Source organism: Epinephelus lanceolatus, chromosome 20 (assembly GCF_041903045.1).
Source record: "Epinephelus lanceolatus isolate andai-2023 chromosome 20, ASM4190304v1, whole genome shotgun sequence".
Classification (NCBI taxonomy): domain Eukaryota; kingdom Metazoa; phylum Chordata; class Actinopteri; order Perciformes; family Serranidae; genus Epinephelus; species Epinephelus lanceolatus.
Genome location: NC_135753.1, coordinates 4943905 through 4962308, shown reverse-complemented (window position 1 = coordinate 4962308; position 18404 = coordinate 4943905). Strand labels below are relative to the sequence as shown.

Here is an 18404-nt window from a genome sequence, read left to right as displayed (position 1 = left end):
TTCTGCGCAGATGTCACATTCATTTAATACTCTGTCTACCGTGGCCGCCAGAAATGGTGACCACCATACTGCTTGTAGCTTCCTTAAGATCTCCCCCCTTGCGCAATGGTCACTACCATGCGCCCAAATTATTGCATGCCTCAGCAATAAGGTTGGTAATACAAAATGACCATGAGCGTCTAGCCAGACGCCATGCAATGGGCCTGGTCTCATGTTCTTTATGGCCCCTCGTTTTTTCCATAAGCGCTTCTCGGCCTCTTCTACTCTGTCTTGAGCGAGTTTGAGTGAAGGTAGGGAGGTGAGGGATTCACAGTCCTCTATGGTCAATATAGGCGCCATTACTGTCCCTATAGCTGCCTGTTTTGCTGCTTCATCAGCGAGATTGTTTCCCTTAGCTATCAAGGAGTCAGTTTTTTGATGAGCTGGACATTTGATGACTGCGAGAGCTGTGGGAAGAAGCATGGCCTGTAATAGATCAAAAATAGCAGCACCATGAGTTACAGGAGTGCCGTCAGCTCTTTGAAAACCTCTTTGTTTCCATATGTTAGCATGGACATGGCATACACCATAGGCGTATGCTGAATCTGTGTACACATTTAATGACTTTCCTTCTGCTAATTTGCAAGCTGCTGTTAAAGCTTTTATCTCTGCAAGCTGGGCTGAACAAGGCTGAGCAAGTTTATGTGATGAGCAGAAATAAGATCAGCAGAAATTGGTTGATTATGCAAATCTTCTCTGGCCCGCATAAATTTGTCTGTGTCATGAATACAATCATGTGGAGTACCATCAGTGGGTAGCATCAGTTTTATGGCGGGGTTAATGGTGGTGCAACGTTGAATGTTGAGTTCAGGGGCTGACAGGATTACCTCATAGCCTGTTCGTCTGGCTTGGGTCAAAACGAAGCATGGACTCGTCAATAATGCATGGAGTTGGTGGGAAGTGTACAGTGTCACAGGGTGTCCCATGGTGAGCGATGATGCTTTCTGAAAGGCAAAAACAGCTGCTGCCAAGCCCTGATAGCAGGGTGGCAGACCAGCTTCTATGTTATCAAGCTTGGTACTGTAATATGCTAATGGCTGTTTACCTGTGGGTGTGTCTTGCATCAGGACAGCACATGCGAAACCTGATTTTTCTGCAACATAGAGATGAAAAGGTTTAGCATAGTTAGGAGTGCCCAACGCTGGGGCCGACTGCATGTCTGCTTTCAGCGCCTGGAACGCACCCTCTGCTTCCTCTGTCCATGTCAATTGAGCTGCATTGTTTGTTTGTCCTGCTGCTTTTATCAGAGCCCTAAGGGGAGCTGTTTTTATAGCGTAATCACAAATCCATGGTCTGCTATAGCCTGTCATGCCCAGAAAAGACAGCATCTGGCCCACCGTTTGCGGTTGAGGGGCCTTGATTACTGCTTCCAGCTGGGATGGTGCAATACACCTTTTGTCCCCACATAACATTGTTCCCATTTATTCTACTGACTGTTGGCAAAATTGCAGTTTAGTTTTACTGACCTTGTGCCCGCCTTCTGCTAAGGCTGTGAGCACTGCAATAGAGTCTTTTTCACATTGTTCTTTTGTAGGACTACAAATGAGCAGATCATCTACATATTGCAAAACTGTGCTTTGCACGTTCAAACTGGCGAGGTCTTGTGTCAACACACGATTAAAGATGGAGGGGGAATCCAAATACCCTTGAGCCAGCCTAGTATAGGTATATTGTTGATTCTCATACGTAAAAGCGAACAAATATTGAGAATCTGGATGTAGTGGTACACTGAAAAAGGCTGAACACAAATCAATGACTGTGTACCACTGGGTGTCTGGAGGGATGTTTGAAAGCAACGTATGTGGGTCTGGCACAAGTGGTACTTCACCATCTACTACCGCATTAACAGCTCGCAGGTCGTGGACTAAACGATAGTCTGAGGAATTTGGTTTCTGTATGGGAAAAATTGGTGTGTTACAAGGGCTCCTAGTTTTAACCAGTACCCCTGCTTCAATCAAACCCTGAATCATTGGTCTGATACCGTCAATGGCATGCTGCTTCAATGGGTATTGTTTTTGATATGGTAGATTGACATGTGGTTTCAGCTTAATGTGCACTGGCTGGGCTGATTTTATCAATCCTACATCAGTCTTGTGAGCTGACCATAACTGGGGGGGAACCTGGTTTAGCATATCCTCATGTTCTGTGGTGACTGCCATCAATGTGGGTGTACCTCCATCTACCACTACTTTGTCTGCTAATGCCTCATCACCTACCTTAACTGAAATTCTGATAAACTGTTTGTCTTTGGAAGTGTGAATATACTTGTTGTTTGTAGGCACCCACTCTTGCACCTGCAGGGCACGACTGACCATAGGACCGAGATGATGAGACTCATAACCCTTGGCCACCAACAGTGTGACATGCGGCATGGACTTTGGTACTTGAAACCACCCAGATAATTCTTCTGGAAGGCGGACAGCCGCTGCCACGCCCTCCGGCCCCAAAAACATGTCCTCGGTTGTGATTAGATATGGTTTTCTATTAATCATTGCATCCCAACATTCCTGATAATCTACATGAGTCTGATCTCTGTCATACATGAGAGTGCAGTGCAGTGGCAGAGTGGGAGTATGTGCTGTGTCATAGTGCATGCGAATCCACACCTCCCATTCAGTCCATTTTTGCCTAAGATGGGATTCCTCTGGTGTCAGTTGGAGCCAATAGGCAAGGGCTTGTTGTTTTTCTGTTGTATTCTGGGGCAATTGTGGCATCATGCTTTGTGGGGGCTCATCTGGAAAGTCCAAATACAGTCCGTCTTGGGTGCACATGATCTTTGCCTTTAAAGGGCACAGAATGTCTCTCCCTAGCAGGTTTACTGGGGTATGGGCTGAATACAGCAATGGTGCACATATAACTTTACCTGCAATGAGCATTGGAACGGGCTCCATTAGTGGTATGATCTGTGATTTCCCAGAGAAGCCTACTGTCTTTATGGATGACTTAGAGAGGGGGAACCTGGAGCCTTCTTTTCCAGTGCATGAATATGTGGCTCCTGTTTCCACTATAAACGGATACTCACGTTCATGGATGATGACAGGGATGATGGGTTCATCATGTGACTGTAATGATATAGCTGGTGACATTAGTTCCCCCTCAGGCTCCTCTGGGCACCCCTACCAGGGGCGGTTCTGTTCTGTGTTGGGCCAGTTTTGTGCTGGACCCTCCCATGGATTACTGGGACACTGAGCCCGTATATGGCCTGGTTGACCACACCCCCAACAGAGCTTGTCAGGTGGAGCTTGGTTGGCTCCTGGGTAGTTTGCACCCATGTGAGGTGGTCCGGGTTGCTGATTGAATTGATCCTGATACCCTTGCTGGTTGCCTGGTATGTAGTTTCTGCCCCCTCTCCATCCTCTATTTCCCCCTCAGCCCCGCCCTCTAGGGGGTCGCTGACCACCGCCACCTCTTGGTGGTTACTGATAATAATAATGGTGATGTGTGGCGTTGGCTGGGGTGTTGGCCTGTTGCCCCACCTTTTTCTTGACTGGTTCCACACCTGTCGACCTGAGTAGTGTCTGCCATACTACTTGGACCTGGGGGCGGGTCAACAGTAGCTGTGTGTCTATGATGTTGTCTTCTTAACAGCTGATATTCTGCCTCAAGCGCCTTTTCCAGCTCTCGTTCATCCAGGTCACTATGGCGTCTAGGAAAACGCACCTGTGTCTCCCGTTTCCGTTCCCGTGTCTCTTCTTCAGGGACTTGGTTCTTCTCAGTTGGGAGACTAAAGCAGCTTGAATGGTGTGGTTGATGTTTCTCGGGCCTTCCCCTTTTTAGTCGCCTCCGCCTCTCATTCTCACTCCGTCCTTGGGGTGGGGCTCGTTCTTTAGTAGAAGAAATCTCCTCATTGCAGAGTCCTCCTGTTAGCTCCATGTCTGTGGCTGGGGTGTCTTTTCCTGCTGCATTAGGATCAGTGGGGGCCGATTGCAGAGGTGCTTGTGGTTGAATCGCTTGGGGAGGTGTTGGGTTTGCTGTTACCAAGGGGGCCTGCACCTTAGTTTTTTCTTTCTCCTTTTCTTTCTTTACCAGCTTACTCAGCTCTCCCAGTTGCAGCTGTGTTAGCTTGTTGGCTATTTGTTTACTGTCTTTTCTGTTTTCTTTTTGTCTTTTCTGTAGAGCTCCACATGATGGACAATATGTTCAGAGAACAGTGACCAATCCATTTTCATCAATCCTACAACGCCCTCCAGGCGGCGCTGTACCTCTTCTGGCATGGCCTTTTTCACCATCATTTTGAATAAACTCTGGGTTGTCTTGTTAGCATTCCATGCCTCCCCTGTTTCTTCTTTCCACCTTTTCTGGAAGCTGTGTAGGAACTTAGAGGGACACTCATCTTCCCCCATGGCTTCTCCCTCCAGTTTGGATGGGTCTCTTTTTACAGGGTAATGAGCTCTCAAGTTCTGCCATAGTCGAGATCGATACTGTCCAAACTCCCGCCAATCATGTGAATTGGATTCAATAACTGCACCCAGGTGAGCATCTGTGAAGATGTCTTTAGTGGCTTGCTTTCCTGCCACATAAGTGAGTAGTGCTTTGATGTCACCTACTGCCAACTGTATTCCAGCTGTAGTTTCTTCCAAGGCCATGATCCATTTGTCGGCTCCATCAGTGAGCACCGGCAGGCGTTCTGCTAGCCCTATCATGTCCATGAATGGCCAGGGCTCATAGTGTTGTCTTCCACTGCTTTTTGTAATTATGGGGTACATGAGTTCTGCTTCTGTGTCTTCACAGTCAGACACTGATGGACTAGGGGGTCCATCAAGTACTTTCCCACCCCTCAATGTCATACCACTATGACTTCTCTCTCTGTGGTCTGCCACTTGTCTTACAGTATTCCCCTTCCGAGATGGTGTCTTACTGGATTCCATCATGCCTTTGAGTGTCAGAGTAATATGTTCTGTGTTAGGGCTAACTTGGGGTTCCCTTTCCCTTGGTTGGGGGCTATGGGGTAGTTTAAGATCATCTTCTAAGGTCTTTATGCTCTGAGTCATTTGATCTATCCTTTGATCAGTTTGTTGCAGCATTCTCTGCCATTTTTGAACCAAGTCATCATGGTCGTTCTCATGTAATGATTGGCCTGTTGCCCCACCTTTTTCTTGACTGGTTCCACACCTGTCGACCTGAGTAGTGTCTGCCATACTACTTGGACCTGGGGGCGGGTCGACAGTAGCTGTGTGTCTATGATGTTGTCTTCTTAACAGCTGATATTCTGCCTCAAGCGCCTTTTCCAGCTCTTGTTCATCCAGGTCACTATGGCGTCTAGGAAAACGCACCTGTGTCTCCCGTTTCCGTTCCTGTGTCTCTTCTTCAGGGACTTGGTTCTTCTCAGTTGGGAGACTAAAGCAGCTTGAATGGTGTGGTTGATGTTTCTCGGGCCTTCCCCTTTTTAGTCGCCTCCGCCTCTCATTCTCACTCCGTCCTTGGGGTGGGGCTCGTTCTTTAGTAGAAGAAATCTCCTCATTGCAGAGTCCTCCCGTTAGCTACATGTCTGTGGCCTGGTAACAGGTGTTGTCTTTCCAGTTGTGGGACATCTCTGGAGCTGGGTCTGTTTCATACTTATCAGTTGATTCATACTCATCATCTGTCGATCCATCAGTACTGTCGGCGTCTGAGAGAGGCTCCATTTCCAACTTTAGTTTTCGTCGAGGCCCCTGTAGTCCCTTCCTGTTGAGTTTGCGGCCGGTATTGCTGGTATTTTTGGTCAAAGTCACTGTAAATTTACCTTCTACCGCTCCCTCCATTTCCATATCTTTTGACTGCCATAGCGGATATTGTCCCGTTGCTGGCTGTGTTGACTCTTGTGGGTATGGGTGGTGGTGGTGTGGGTAAGGGCGGTGCTGTAGGTGTCACAGGGGCTGTAGGCGTTTCCTCTTTCTGAGCCTGCTGTTCTTGTTCCTTCTCCTCTCGCTGCACCATTATTTTTGCACCAGCTTGTTTAAACCATCCCAGCACTTCTCTTTCTTTGGCCCTTTTATTTTTTAGCTTGTAGCTCGCTTTTGTGTCACGAGCTTCTTTATGCCTCAACTCTGACTCTACTTCATCACAGCATGCCAGACTGAAGGTACCTTCCATAGGCCAACGATTCTTTCCTGATGTTCTTTTGTGCCATTTAGCCACACATCGTTGAATGCGTTTCACCCTGCTTGGGTGTTGTCTCATTACTAACTCCACTGGAGTTAAAACCCTCTTTTCCATTTTTTCCTGATTAGCCCCCATGAAACCCTGTTTCACTTCACTGGCTCTGGGGATCTCTGGCTGTTCGTCTGTCTCTTTTGTACGTATCAGTACTATGATTTTTCCTACTGTTATAGCAGTTTTATATTTCTGCTCTCTGAATGGGTTATATTCTAGCCTGTGTGACCCGTCCCCTTGGGGAATCGGGGTTAAGCACCCAAATTTACCTGTTTCCCACTCAACTTTTCTGGGCACAACAGCAATCTGCAACCGTGGGGGGTATCTCACCCCGTTTTGGCCTTGTATGCTTATCTGATGTAGAGGAAGTGAAGCTACAGGTCCGTCCTTATATTTGTCACACAGGGTCTGTAATAGAAAATTTAGTGAATATGGAACCCACAGTCTACGCAAAATCTCTTCCCACGGGGCACCCGGAAACTGTTCTTTTACCTTTTTTAAGTTGACAAACTTAGTGATCTGCCACAGTTTTTGTTTAATCTCTTGCTCACTTTGCCAATGTTCTACCCCGTCATCATCAAAATAGGTTCGTTCCAGCCAAAAATGTGTACGTATCCCTTTATATTCTACAGGACCCTCAGTCAAACAATATTCTTCTTCCCAAGTCTCGTCTTCTACAAGCTCTCCCTCTTCCATCTATTTTTAGATGCTTCTGTGTTACTGCCTGTGTTCACCCCTTGATCTATTGGTCAATTCCCCTGTGCATTCCTCACTGCTGACTGTACTCCTTGCTGTTGGCTGCGTTCCTTACTGTTGGCTGTGTTCCTCACCCCCTCCCTTCGTACTCACTGTTGAGTCAGTCTCCCAATGATCTGTCAGTCTTTTTACAGTTGCATTTATTTCACACTTTACTGTATTTACAACACTTTATACAACGCTTCACGCATTACTTTTGAATAGATTATACTATGTTTACTACAACCTATTTGACACTTCTAGATATATTACCTTACAATGTATGCACAGCAATTTTATAGCTCACAGTTAGATTTGTACAAATTTTACACATTTGATCGATCTGACAACTTTTTTTTTTTTCTTTTCTGTTTCTTTTTAACCCTTTAATGCTCTCTGCCCGTACAGTTCTGTTTATCTATGGCGATTCTTCTGCCCTCTTGGCTGAGAGATCACCCTTTAAACAGCGGTATCCACAAAAGCTTAGTGTCTCTGTTAACCCCTTCTCCGCCTGTGTAGACCTACCGTCCAACACAGCACACCTGCCCCTACAGGCTTAAAGGTGCGCTGAAAGGATAGGCAGCGGTATCCACGGATGGGTTTTTGTATCTCTATTTTCACTTTTGCTTTTTTCAACTCTTGATTACCGGTTTCTTTTTCTCTTTCCTGTTTTACTCTTACAGGTTTCTTTTTCTCTTGTGCACTTCTCTTAATGCTCTTTAATACTTTAAATACTTTAAATACCTTAGCCTATCTTACTACTTGTTGTTCCATACATACATACTGCTTGTTAGTTCATACATTCAACACTCATTCGCTCTTTCCGCTCCACGATCATACTATTGCAGCAGACCCCAACCGTCTCCAGTGATGTTAGTTGCCTTTGTAATGATACCTTTAACTACTTTCCAATTCAATTAATTTGTCATAATTAGATTAATCAATGCATTATACTTAAATCAACATTCATCATCATAAGTAGGTTCTTTAGGAGAGGAATTTGTCAGATACCTTTGACCTGGGCGGCTCCCAGCACTGCACCCCAGACACACCCGGTTTAGACAGAAAAAGGCTCTGCTTACCTTGTTTGGTGGCCACCTGTGTGTCTGGCGCACAGCCCAGTGCTCCCAGTCTCTGGCTCCGAACGTCCTTCCCTCCTGGCTGCGCTCGCCAGTTGTAGTGGGAGAGGTGGGTGCCTGGAAGTGGGCCTGCAGGCCCCCGACCTCGTCCTCCACTTGACTTTGCTGTTTCCCCTTGATGTAGATCTGATACCTTGGAATCAACTAGATAATACTCAAAGAATCACTGGCGACAGGCAGAGTCCAATGCAGTCGAGTTTAATGTGTTCACAAGCTTCAACACATACAACTCAGTGAGTCAAGCCCCGGGACCGGACTGAAAAACAGCTCTCCGTGCGTCTGCTTTTATGCTGGTGGAGACTGAGGAGAGTCTCCACCTTCTTTCGCTAATCCATCCCTCTTCAGTGCAAAGCTATTGGTAGCAAGCTTTTTCTTTTTGTCCACTCATGAACAGGCCCGATTTTAATGGTGTATTACTTTCACTTTGAGCCTGGAAGTTCCCAAGCTTTCCACCCTTAGCTTTGGATTTGCTTTCGCTTTATTTTTAAAAAAGATGTGAATCTTAGGGACTTTCTTTATGCAGTCCCTTGTGCTCTTATACAATATAAACTTTTAAATGTGCATCAGGTAGTACAGACATGTGAATGTGTGTGTGCTTATCATTATATAGAACATGATACGTTGCGTGTGTGCTCTGTAATGCGAATACAATGTTGACTTACAACTCCAATTTGTGAACACTTTTACATGTATAACAATGCTTTAACACATATAGATGCATTTCAATCGGTTTTATAAGATCTCATACATAAAACATGGTTATATGATGGTTATATGGTTTTGTTTCTTAATCACCTTATGCATCACCTTATGCAGTGTAACACTTTTACTTGATTTGGAATTAACTCTTTACACTACACTACTCTATCAGAACATTTTGCTGAAGTAATGAACACAGTGATGAAACTCATCAACTTCCTTAGGGCATCCTCATCCCTTCATCGCCTCCTGAGACGTTGGAAGTTTATGGAAGACGGTGGGGCAAATGCCAATGACCTGCTACTGCACAACAATGTGAGGTGGCTGAGTAAAGGCAATGCACTGGGACGTTTCTGGTCTGTTCAAAAAGAAATAACAGCTTTCTTAAAGCAGGTCCAGAGTCAGAGAGCAACACAGTTTTCACTTTCTCTGCAAGATGAGCACAAGATAGATATGGTTGCCTTTTTGGTTGACATTACATCACATCTTAATGAGCTCAATTTAAAGCTGCAGGGCCAGAACAATTCAGTTGCTGATTTGATGACAGCTGTTTGCTCTTTCCAGAGGAAGCTGGACATTTTCAAAGATCTCGAAGGAGAGTGTGAACACTTCGCCAAAACTGCAGGAACAGATTCAGGGTGAGAGAGATGTTTCTCCCTATGTTGACTTCATAAACAAGCTGATTGGAAACTTCAGTAAAAGGTTCAACAGCTTCTGCCTTGGGCAGCAGCTCCTCCTGCTAATCCAGAATCCTTTCCTCATCAGAGAAGTCAGAGGATTTTCGAAGGAGGTGACACAGACATTCAAGTGGGCACATGCAGGATCTCTACAGCTTGAGCTCATTGATCTGCAAGGAAATGCTGCATTAAAGGGGCAATAAGCGAAATTGTTTCACTGCTAGGTTCGCTGTTGTGCACTGCCTGTAGAGCAAAACAAAGTGTGTCATGAGCCACTCCTCCCTCTACCTCTGCTCTCCAACACCCCCCTCCCCCTCGCCTCGTCTGTGCCGGCGAGACGAGTACCGCAGCACGGACTATCACATCCAGATGGTCCCGGTGTTTCTTCCGCAGGCTCCGCTTCACTCAGCTGCCCGATATACCCGCTGCTTCTTCCCACATTAACCTGAATAACAAACCAAGGCTCGGTGCTCCGGTGGGATCCAAACGGAGAGCCGCTAGCTGGGAAGCAAGCGGAGGCTAACTGGTTGTGTTTCCCTCCGGTCATGCTGTGGCTAACGCTCCGCTAGCCGCTCCCAGCTAGCTCCTGTTTGTTATTCAGGTTAAAGTGGGAAGAAGCAGCGGGACTGTCAGGCAGCTGAGTGAAGTGGTGCATGAGGAGGAAGCACCGGTTAGCCCCCGCTTTCACTGCAGGCAGATTCACTCGCCACAGGGGCGAGGAAATAAAACCTAAACAGCCAACTTAGTTTAGCAGTTAGCAATGTCTTTCACTCACTCTCGGTCTCTGCTGTGTTTAGCTATTTCCCTGCTTTCCTGTTAGCGTTAGCACTACTCGGCTACCATACGCTCCAACTCCAACTGAGCCGGGAGCCAGGCTCATGGTCTCACGGAGAAGAGTTGGAACGTTAGCATGGTAGCCGAGTAGTGCTAACGTCCCCACGCTTCTCCGCCAGGCTCAGTGAGTCGGAGCCGAGAAGCATGGGGACGTTAGCGTTAGCACCAGTCGGCTGCCATGCTAACGTTCCGGGAGCCTTCTTCTCGGCTCTGGCGAGCTCTAGCGTGGGGATGTTAGCGTTAGCACTAGTCGGCTGCTATGCTACCGTTCCGGGAGCCTGCTTCTTGGCTCTGGCGAGCTCTAGCGTGGAGCCTGGCGGGCTCACGGAGAAGAGAGGAATGTTAGTGTTAGCTCCCAGAGTTAGCACTAGAGCTACTACAGCTATTGGAGTAGCTTGCAGCTATGGAGCACTTCTACCAGCTCTTCTATTCACTGAGCCTCGCCTCCATTTCAGCAAATATATTGCATTTATTACAGGTACCATCATCATTGAAGTAGGTAGGGGAATAGCTAAACACAGCTGCCAGGCTGCCCGCCGGGCTACATTTTACAATGCTAATTGCAAATGTTAGCTGAGCTGCTGGGCTACTCACCTAACACAACCGTAATGCCTGACCCATTGCTGGGACCGAGCCGCTAATAACTCAAGCTCCGGACATTAACCCACGCTACGATTGTAACATTAAATTTAATTGAATCGACATAGCGACATGTGCTTAACGTTACTGTAACACTAATTAAAACAGACATTTGACTTTATGTTGTACCTGTCCAGGAGAAGAAGAGCTAGCTTCGAGTCAGATTGTAGCCCCTTTAGCTCTCACAGTGCTCTCCACCTTGGAAATGCAAGGCCAATGTTAATCCGAGTTCTGTCCCTTTCTTTAGCCGACAACTTCTTTGCCAACAACCGTTGTTTCTTTAGAGGTAATGTCAGATCCTGGTCGTCTTCAGGTGGACGTTCTGCTCTCTGCCATTTCATTTCGAAAATAACCATTGCTCACCGGCTGTAGCCTTTTATAGGGAGGGAGGGCCAAGAGCTCCAAGGGGAGGAGGGGGGGGGGGGGGGGGGGGGGATTCACATGAACGTATATGAACGCGCAGCCGGACCGGCTTGTAAACAATGGGCTGGAGATCAACACAGAGAGAGGGTGTGTGAGGTCATGCTATACTCCAGATGAAATTACACCTCTAGTTCTTCACATAACAATTTTTTAATTCCTTCAATCTAGAAATGATGAATTTTGCTTATTGCTCCTTTAAGAGAGCATTTTGAGGCAACTGAACCTGCTACTTTCTGGCTACAGACTGTGTCTGAGAGTGTGTTCCCTGGTCTAACCAAAGTAGCACTGCACACCTTGACTATCTTTGGATCGACTTACAGCTGTGAGTCAGCTTTTTCCACTATGAACATTATCAAAAACAAGTACCGTTCTAGGCTCACCAGTGAACACCTACATATCTACATGAGAATGGCACTGACTCCATTCCAACCAAGATTTAAATTACTGGCAGGGCAGTCACATGCCCATTTCTCTCATTAAGAAAAGTTAAAAAAAAAGAATAATTAAAAGAGGTTGTGTTCAAAGCTCTGTTTGTATTTTTTTCCTAAAAGAGACACTTTTTAATAATTGTTTTCTGAAGATGTTGACTTTCTTTTTACTTGAAAAGTAGGCTTTCAGTTTTTTTAGGCTGGGACCTCTTTAATGTAAGAAAAAGGAAGAGAAAAATGTTTAGTCAATGCCCTGTTTGCACTTGTTTTTTCCTAAAAGAGCCACTTTTCATTCATTGTTTTCTGAAGATGCTGACTTTTATACTTGAAGTGTAGGCCTTCAATTCTTTAGGCTGGGACCTCTTTAATTTAAGAGAAAAAGGGTTATTCGGCTCTGTTTGCACTTTTTTATTTATTTTATTCTGAGGTTTCTGTTTTCTTTAATCTGCAATAAAGGTCTTAAATTTATTTGCCTGGGACTACTTTTATTTATGGTAAAAGAGCTAGCTGTGCACTCAGTTAAACATTTCCTGCATTAAAATTGACAATAAATATTGTTGAAACCATATGAAAATGTGGACATAGGGGAAGGCTATAAGACACAAGCTGGACTTCAGTTTGGACCTTTTACTTGGAGGAGATTTTAATAACTGACCTCAGTGACTTTTAATTGAATACTCCTGCTGTAGATGGTGATAAACCATATTTTACACCATTTAACAGCTCATGGGGCACATACTGTACCACACAAACAACTTTTGCAGTCACCAACAAGGTATTCTAGATCTAAACTGACAGGTAAGACCCCCCCTTCCCACACACACACCCTAGTAGACTATCATTTCTGCTCAAACGCAGATCCACACAATGCTGAACCAGAACCAAAAACACTATGCCTTTTGTGTTAGTCAGGCACAGGTCTAGAGCCTTTATGGTAACACATCTGCCTTCCTCTTTGGCATGTTGATAGTCCGCCCAAAAATCTAAATGTGTCAGCTGTTTTCTTAAGGCCAAAACACATCGGCCGCGTCATATGATGGTGGCGTCATTGACGCGAGTCGAGTGCCGCCCCCAACACATACAAAAAGCGTCGCGCTGCGGGGTGTCAAATGGATTTCTAATGCACACTCCAGTCCGCGAGAGCTGGGAAGTAGCCTACAAAATAGCGTTTTTTCAAGGGCGGCGACGCTGTGTGGCACGTCGACGCGCATTGAGCCGCCGCTGGTGTGGGTTTGTAAATTGAAAATAAATGGGGGCGGCTGTTTTGACGCGCGTCGTACGGTGCCGGTGTGTTTTGGCCTTTACTTTGAAAATAGTCTAATAGTAAAAACAAAGCAACATTCCACATTGTAGATCCTGTACTGGTCCCAATATTGAAATGGATGGATAAAATAGGACTCACTCTATAGGCTCAGAAGCCTGGGCTAGAGTGACTCTCATCTTTTCCATTAATTCAGAAGTGAGAAACATATGGATCCTGTAGAATAAGGATTTATTTTTCTATTACACTATTTTCAAGGTAAGAAAACAGCTCACAAAGTTTGATTTTGGGGTGGTCTGTGACTTTAAGTAGTAGCTAGGTTAATATTTCAGTTTTCAAAGTACCCTAATGCAAAAGATTCTATCAAATGTACTGTACTGTGGCCTTTGTTCTGTTGTAACTGTGTAATCTGTTGTTTTATTTTATTTTAGCTTGTTTTTATTTTATTCTATTGTACCTTTATTTTTATTTTTCTATTTTAACTTTTTAACTCTTTCTTCTATGTTAATATTTTTATATTTCCTTTGTGTTGCTTCTACATTTTTACCAAATTGATACTATATGTTGATATTTGTATGTAAAGCACTATGAGTCAATTTCTTTTAAAAAAAAAAAGCTTTCAGTACACATGGATTTTAGTTGTTCAACTACCCAACCAGATTAAACTCCTGCATACCTGAGTGAAAACTACTGTAAGGGGGTGCCTATTATAAAAGATAATATCAAAAAGGCAAAAGCCTAACTAAACCACCACTCAAAAGACTATTAAAATTAAATAATATAGATATTCCATGGTGGAAAGTAACTGAATACATTTATTAAAGTATTGTACTTAAGTACAATTTTAAGGTACTTGTACTTTGGGTGTTTCCATTTTATGTAACTTTATACTTCTACTCCACTACATTTCAGAGGGAAATATTGTACTTTCTATTCCACTACATTTATCTGACACCTTTATATTACGTCAATAATCTTATAAACGACTCTTTATTGTTAAAGATTAAACCAATGGTCCCCAAACTGTTTGGCTTGTGGACCTTTACAAAAAAAAAGAAAAAGATGTGTATTTGTCTCTGTCAAAACTGTTTGCGGCCAAAACAGGTAAAACTCTCCAATATTTCACAAAGGTAGGATTTTAAATGCAGGACTTTTACTTGTTAGTGGTGTTGTTTAAGGATATGAGTACTTCTTCCACCACTGTCTATAACTTACTGATGTCTAAACGTAACGTTATCTCTACAACCAGCTAACATTAATCCATTGTCTCACTGCTTGACTGAGCACCAGTGTAAGCTAACATTCACATAATATATGACATCTTACATTGAAATGTCAAGCCATAGACACACATTAGCATTCATCTGTAGTCTAGACACCTGACACAATATAATTCTGAAACTCTGAAAGTGAGAAAGGAAAGTGTCTTAAACTAGCTAGATAGCTACTTACATTAAAGCAACTCGTACCTTTCTTGCATTTCACACAGCACTTAGAAAAAATCCACAAATCCCGCCTCCATCCAGAGTCCCATCCCCCTCCTCCTGCAACTCCACCTCCCTCCAAAGACCTACTCCTCCCTCCTCCATTACATCCTCATTACGTCTATGATAGACGTAGGCATTGGCAAGGTAACGTTAGATACAGGGAAGAGGAGAGCAAGTGTAACGTTACAACCAAGACAGTCAAATGTGGCCCCGGAGTTTTAAAACTCAATTTGAGTCAGTGATGACTGATGAGTTTTAGAATAAGGTTACAGTGCTAACTTTAGATAGTAGCATCGTTAACATTACTAGTAAGTGGAAATGCACAAGGAGGATAACGTTAATGTTTCAGAGGCTATGCTACAGTAGGCTAACATTAGCCATTAGCAACTGGATGCTGTGTTGTCATATATAATGTTATGAACTGAAGTGAACTTCTTTATTTGTCCTTTTTTATGCGCAGCACAAAAACGAAATGACATCGCGCATACCCCAAGCAAAAAGAAACAAAACATTTAAAAACAATTTGTGTAACATATAAAGAACATATATATAACGTATAAATATACGGTAGATATTGGGGGGTTTTTTTGTAAAAAGGATCCTGTCCTAGTTTTTGATTTGTTTCTAGTTCACTTCAAATGTGTTTTTGTGTCCAGTTGACACTTCTGTCTGTCCTTTCAAAGAAAACCTAATAAAAAGTGATTAACAAAATAAGGACAAATAAATAAGAAGCTACTAATTGAAAAAGTGGAGTACTGACTGGGTTTGATTACAGTGTGCATGTCTTCTGTTTCTTTACCTGTCAGACTTGAGAAGATGAGTGATTTGGGGGAAGAGGAGGACAGAGCAGGGTCTTTAGTGTCCGGCTGCCTGTCTATGAAGAGTGACCAGTCCAAAGACATTCCTTTATTCTTCAGTAATGAACCTGGACCATCAGATATAAAGTGAGAGACTGTTTCTACTGTAAAGATGCACTGTTCTTTAATCATTACATGAGTTTTTTTTTATTCAACCACCAAGGTTATCCTGAACAAGTTTTTTGGGCCCCAGGCTGAGATCTTTAAAGTTGGATATAAGTTGCAGCCTGTAACTTTTTCTTCTTTTTTTTTTAAATGAATCTGACTCACTGAAATAATAACTGTAGATACAAATTCTGACACACCTCATTTTAACTACCTACTTGATCTAAAAACTAAAGGTCTCGATTCAAAACTATACAGTTGATCTGTTGAAATTATCGATATGATATGAATCAAAGTTTAACTGGAAGAATGTCACTCATTAGAAAAAAGAGGTCCCACTCTTTGTGAGTGTGACTCGAGTGAACTACAGTAAGACTCAGTCCAGTCTGATTGTACAGTGATGTTACAGAATGGAGCTCCTTTCTTTACCAATGATCTTTGGCTGAGAAAAGACACTGGCTGTGCTTTAACCAGACAACCTTTAGTTTTATTTTGGCCTGCCATCAGGTTTCTCATTGAATTAACATTAATTAGTGACAGCTGATCTTACCAAACACGGTCTCAAAGAAAACTGTGAAATGGACATGATGTCTTACAGCTAATTACATTGTGGTGAGCACAAAATAATAATAATAAAAATAATAATAATAATAATAATAATAATAATAATAATACTTTTATTTGTATAGCGCTTTTCAAAACACTCAAAGACACTTTACAAAAACAGAAAAAACAAGATAAAAACAACATAAGAGCAGCAAAGCACAGTTAAGAGAAGGAATCGGGATGGAATGCAAGTCTGAACAGGTGGGTTTTGACCAAAGAGTTGACGGAGTTTAAGTCTGTCCAGTTACGGATGTGTTGGGGGAGAGAATTCCAGAGGGAGGGGGCAGCAATGGAGAAGGTTTTGTCCCCCCAGGTTTTGTGCTTTGTCCTGTGTGGTAGAGAAAGGAGATTTGCATCAGAGGAGCGGAGACTGCGGAAGGGGGTGTGATGGTGCAACAGGTCAGTGAGGTAAGATGGGGCCTGGTTATGGAGGGCTTTGAAGGTGAGGAGAAGGACTTTGAACTGAATGCGTTGAGGAATTGGGAGCCAGTGGAGGTTCTGGAGGACTGGCCTGATATGGTCACGGGAGCGGGACTGGGTGAGGAGACGGGCAGCAGAATTCTGGATGTATTGTAGTTTGTTGAGGACTTTAGAAGATGAACTATACAGAATGCTATTGCAGTAGTCGAGTCTGGATGTTATGAATGCGTGAATCAGAGTTTCTGCAGTGGAAAAGGTGAGTGAGGGGTGGAGCCGAGCTATGGTTTTTAGATGGAAGAAAGTAGTTTTGGTGCTATGATTAACGTGCGGTTCAAATGAAAGGTTGCTGTCGAAGTGACTCCGAGGTTGGTGTAGATGTGGAGATGGAGAAAGTGTTGAATTTGTAACATTAAGGCTGAAATTATGGATGGTTTTAGTAAGGGAACTAGGGCCGATTAGGATCATGTCTGATTTGTCACGGTTGAGTTGTAGAAAGTTAGTTTGCATCCAGGATTTTATTTCAGTGAGGCAATTTTCAAGTGTGGAGCAGATTGCTGTAGTGATGGATTTGGTGGCGATGTAGATCTGGACATCGTCGGCATAGCAGTGGAAATGGAGGCCATATCGGCGGATGATGTTACCAAGTGGGAGGATGTAGAGGATGAAAAGGAGAGGACCAAGCACAGAACCCTGGGGGACGCCTTGGGACAGAGGAGCGGTAGAGGAGGTGCAGTTATTGATATGGATGAATTGCTGTCTGTTGGAGAGATATGATCTGAACCAGGAGATAGCTTTGCCAGTGATGTTGTAACAGGTTTTAAGACAGGAGAGGAGGGTGGAGTGATTAATTGTGTCAAACGCAGCAGTGAGGTCGGGCATGATGAGGATGTTGAGGTGTCCAGAGTCGGCGGAGAGGAGGAGGTCATTGGTGACTTTGAGAAGAGCTGTTTCAGTGCTGTGTTGTGACCGGAATCTGCATTTAAATGTCTCAAATAGGTCATTGGCGGTGAGGTGGGTTTTGAGGTGAGTGACAACAACGCGCTCCAGGATTTTTGACAGAAAGGGGAGGTTGGAGATGAGCCGGAAGTTGGTCATGATGTCGGGATTGAGTCCGGGTTTTTTGAGGATGGGGTTGACAGCGGCGAGTTTCAAAAGATCTGGGACTGAGCCGTAGCTGAGGGAGGCATTGATAGTTCTGGAGATGAGTGGGGAGATAGAAGGGAGACAGGACTTAACAATTGAGGAAGGGATTGGGTCATGAACTGATATAGAGTTACTCATACCTGTAGTGGCTTTTGTGAGGTTCAGAGGAGTCAGTGGGGGGAAGTGTGACAGTGGTGGGACGGAGGTGGGGGGAAGAGCAGGTGGAGGGGTCGGAAAGGGAGGGAGGTGGTCAGGTTGCTGTAGATGGTGTTGATTTTTGTTTGGAAGAATGACAAGAATGAGTTGCACTTGTCGACTGTGAAGGATGTGGAGGTGTTGTCGATGGGTTTGAGAAGTTTGTTTATTGTGGAGAAAAGAGTTTTGGGGTTGTTGGAGCCAGAGTGTATGAGATGAGAGTAGTAGTTGGACCGGGCTGTGTTGGGGGTGTTCTTGTAGTGTAGCAGGTGGTCTGTGTAGGCTTGAAGGTGAACTGTTAGGCTAGTCTTTTTGTTGAGTCTTTCCAGCTGATGCTTTCGAGATTTCATGGCGTGGAGCTAAGGAGTGTACCAGGGGGCACAGTGAGTGAAGGAGACGGTTTTAGTTTTGATGGGGGCCAACTGAATTAGGCAGGAGGAGAGGGTGGTGTTATAATAGTGGACAAGGTCAGTGGGGCCGTCAGAGAATGGGGGAATGGAGGTAGATATTATGCTGGTGAGTGAGGCTGGGAGAGCTGAGGGAGTGATGGATATGAGATTTCTAAAGGATATTGTGCATTTTACT

At 44.3% G+C, this 18404-nt stretch overlaps 1 protein-coding gene across 7 annotated transcripts in view; it reads left to right on the top strand.

Annotated features, from left to right (window-relative positions):
- Nucleotides 1–18404, top strand: part of LOC117264750 (protein NLRC3-like) — a 58022-nt gene that overhangs the window by 18358 nt on the left and 21260 nt on the right. For 4 of the 7 annotated variants that reach the window (XM_033638967.2, XM_033638969.2, XM_078162994.1 and 1 more), the window contains exons 2-3: nt 8969–9382; nt 15300–15437. In XM_033638967.2, coding sequence (XP_033494858.2) covers nt 9012–9382; nt 15300–15437 — 509 coding nt within the window. In that variant the 5' untranslated portion in view covers nt 8969–9011. Of the gene's footprint in view, nt 1–8968; nt 9383–15299; nt 15438–18404 lie in introns of those variants that run through there. The other 3 variants (XM_078162996.1, XM_078162997.1, XM_078162995.1) reach the window with 3 other exon arrangements.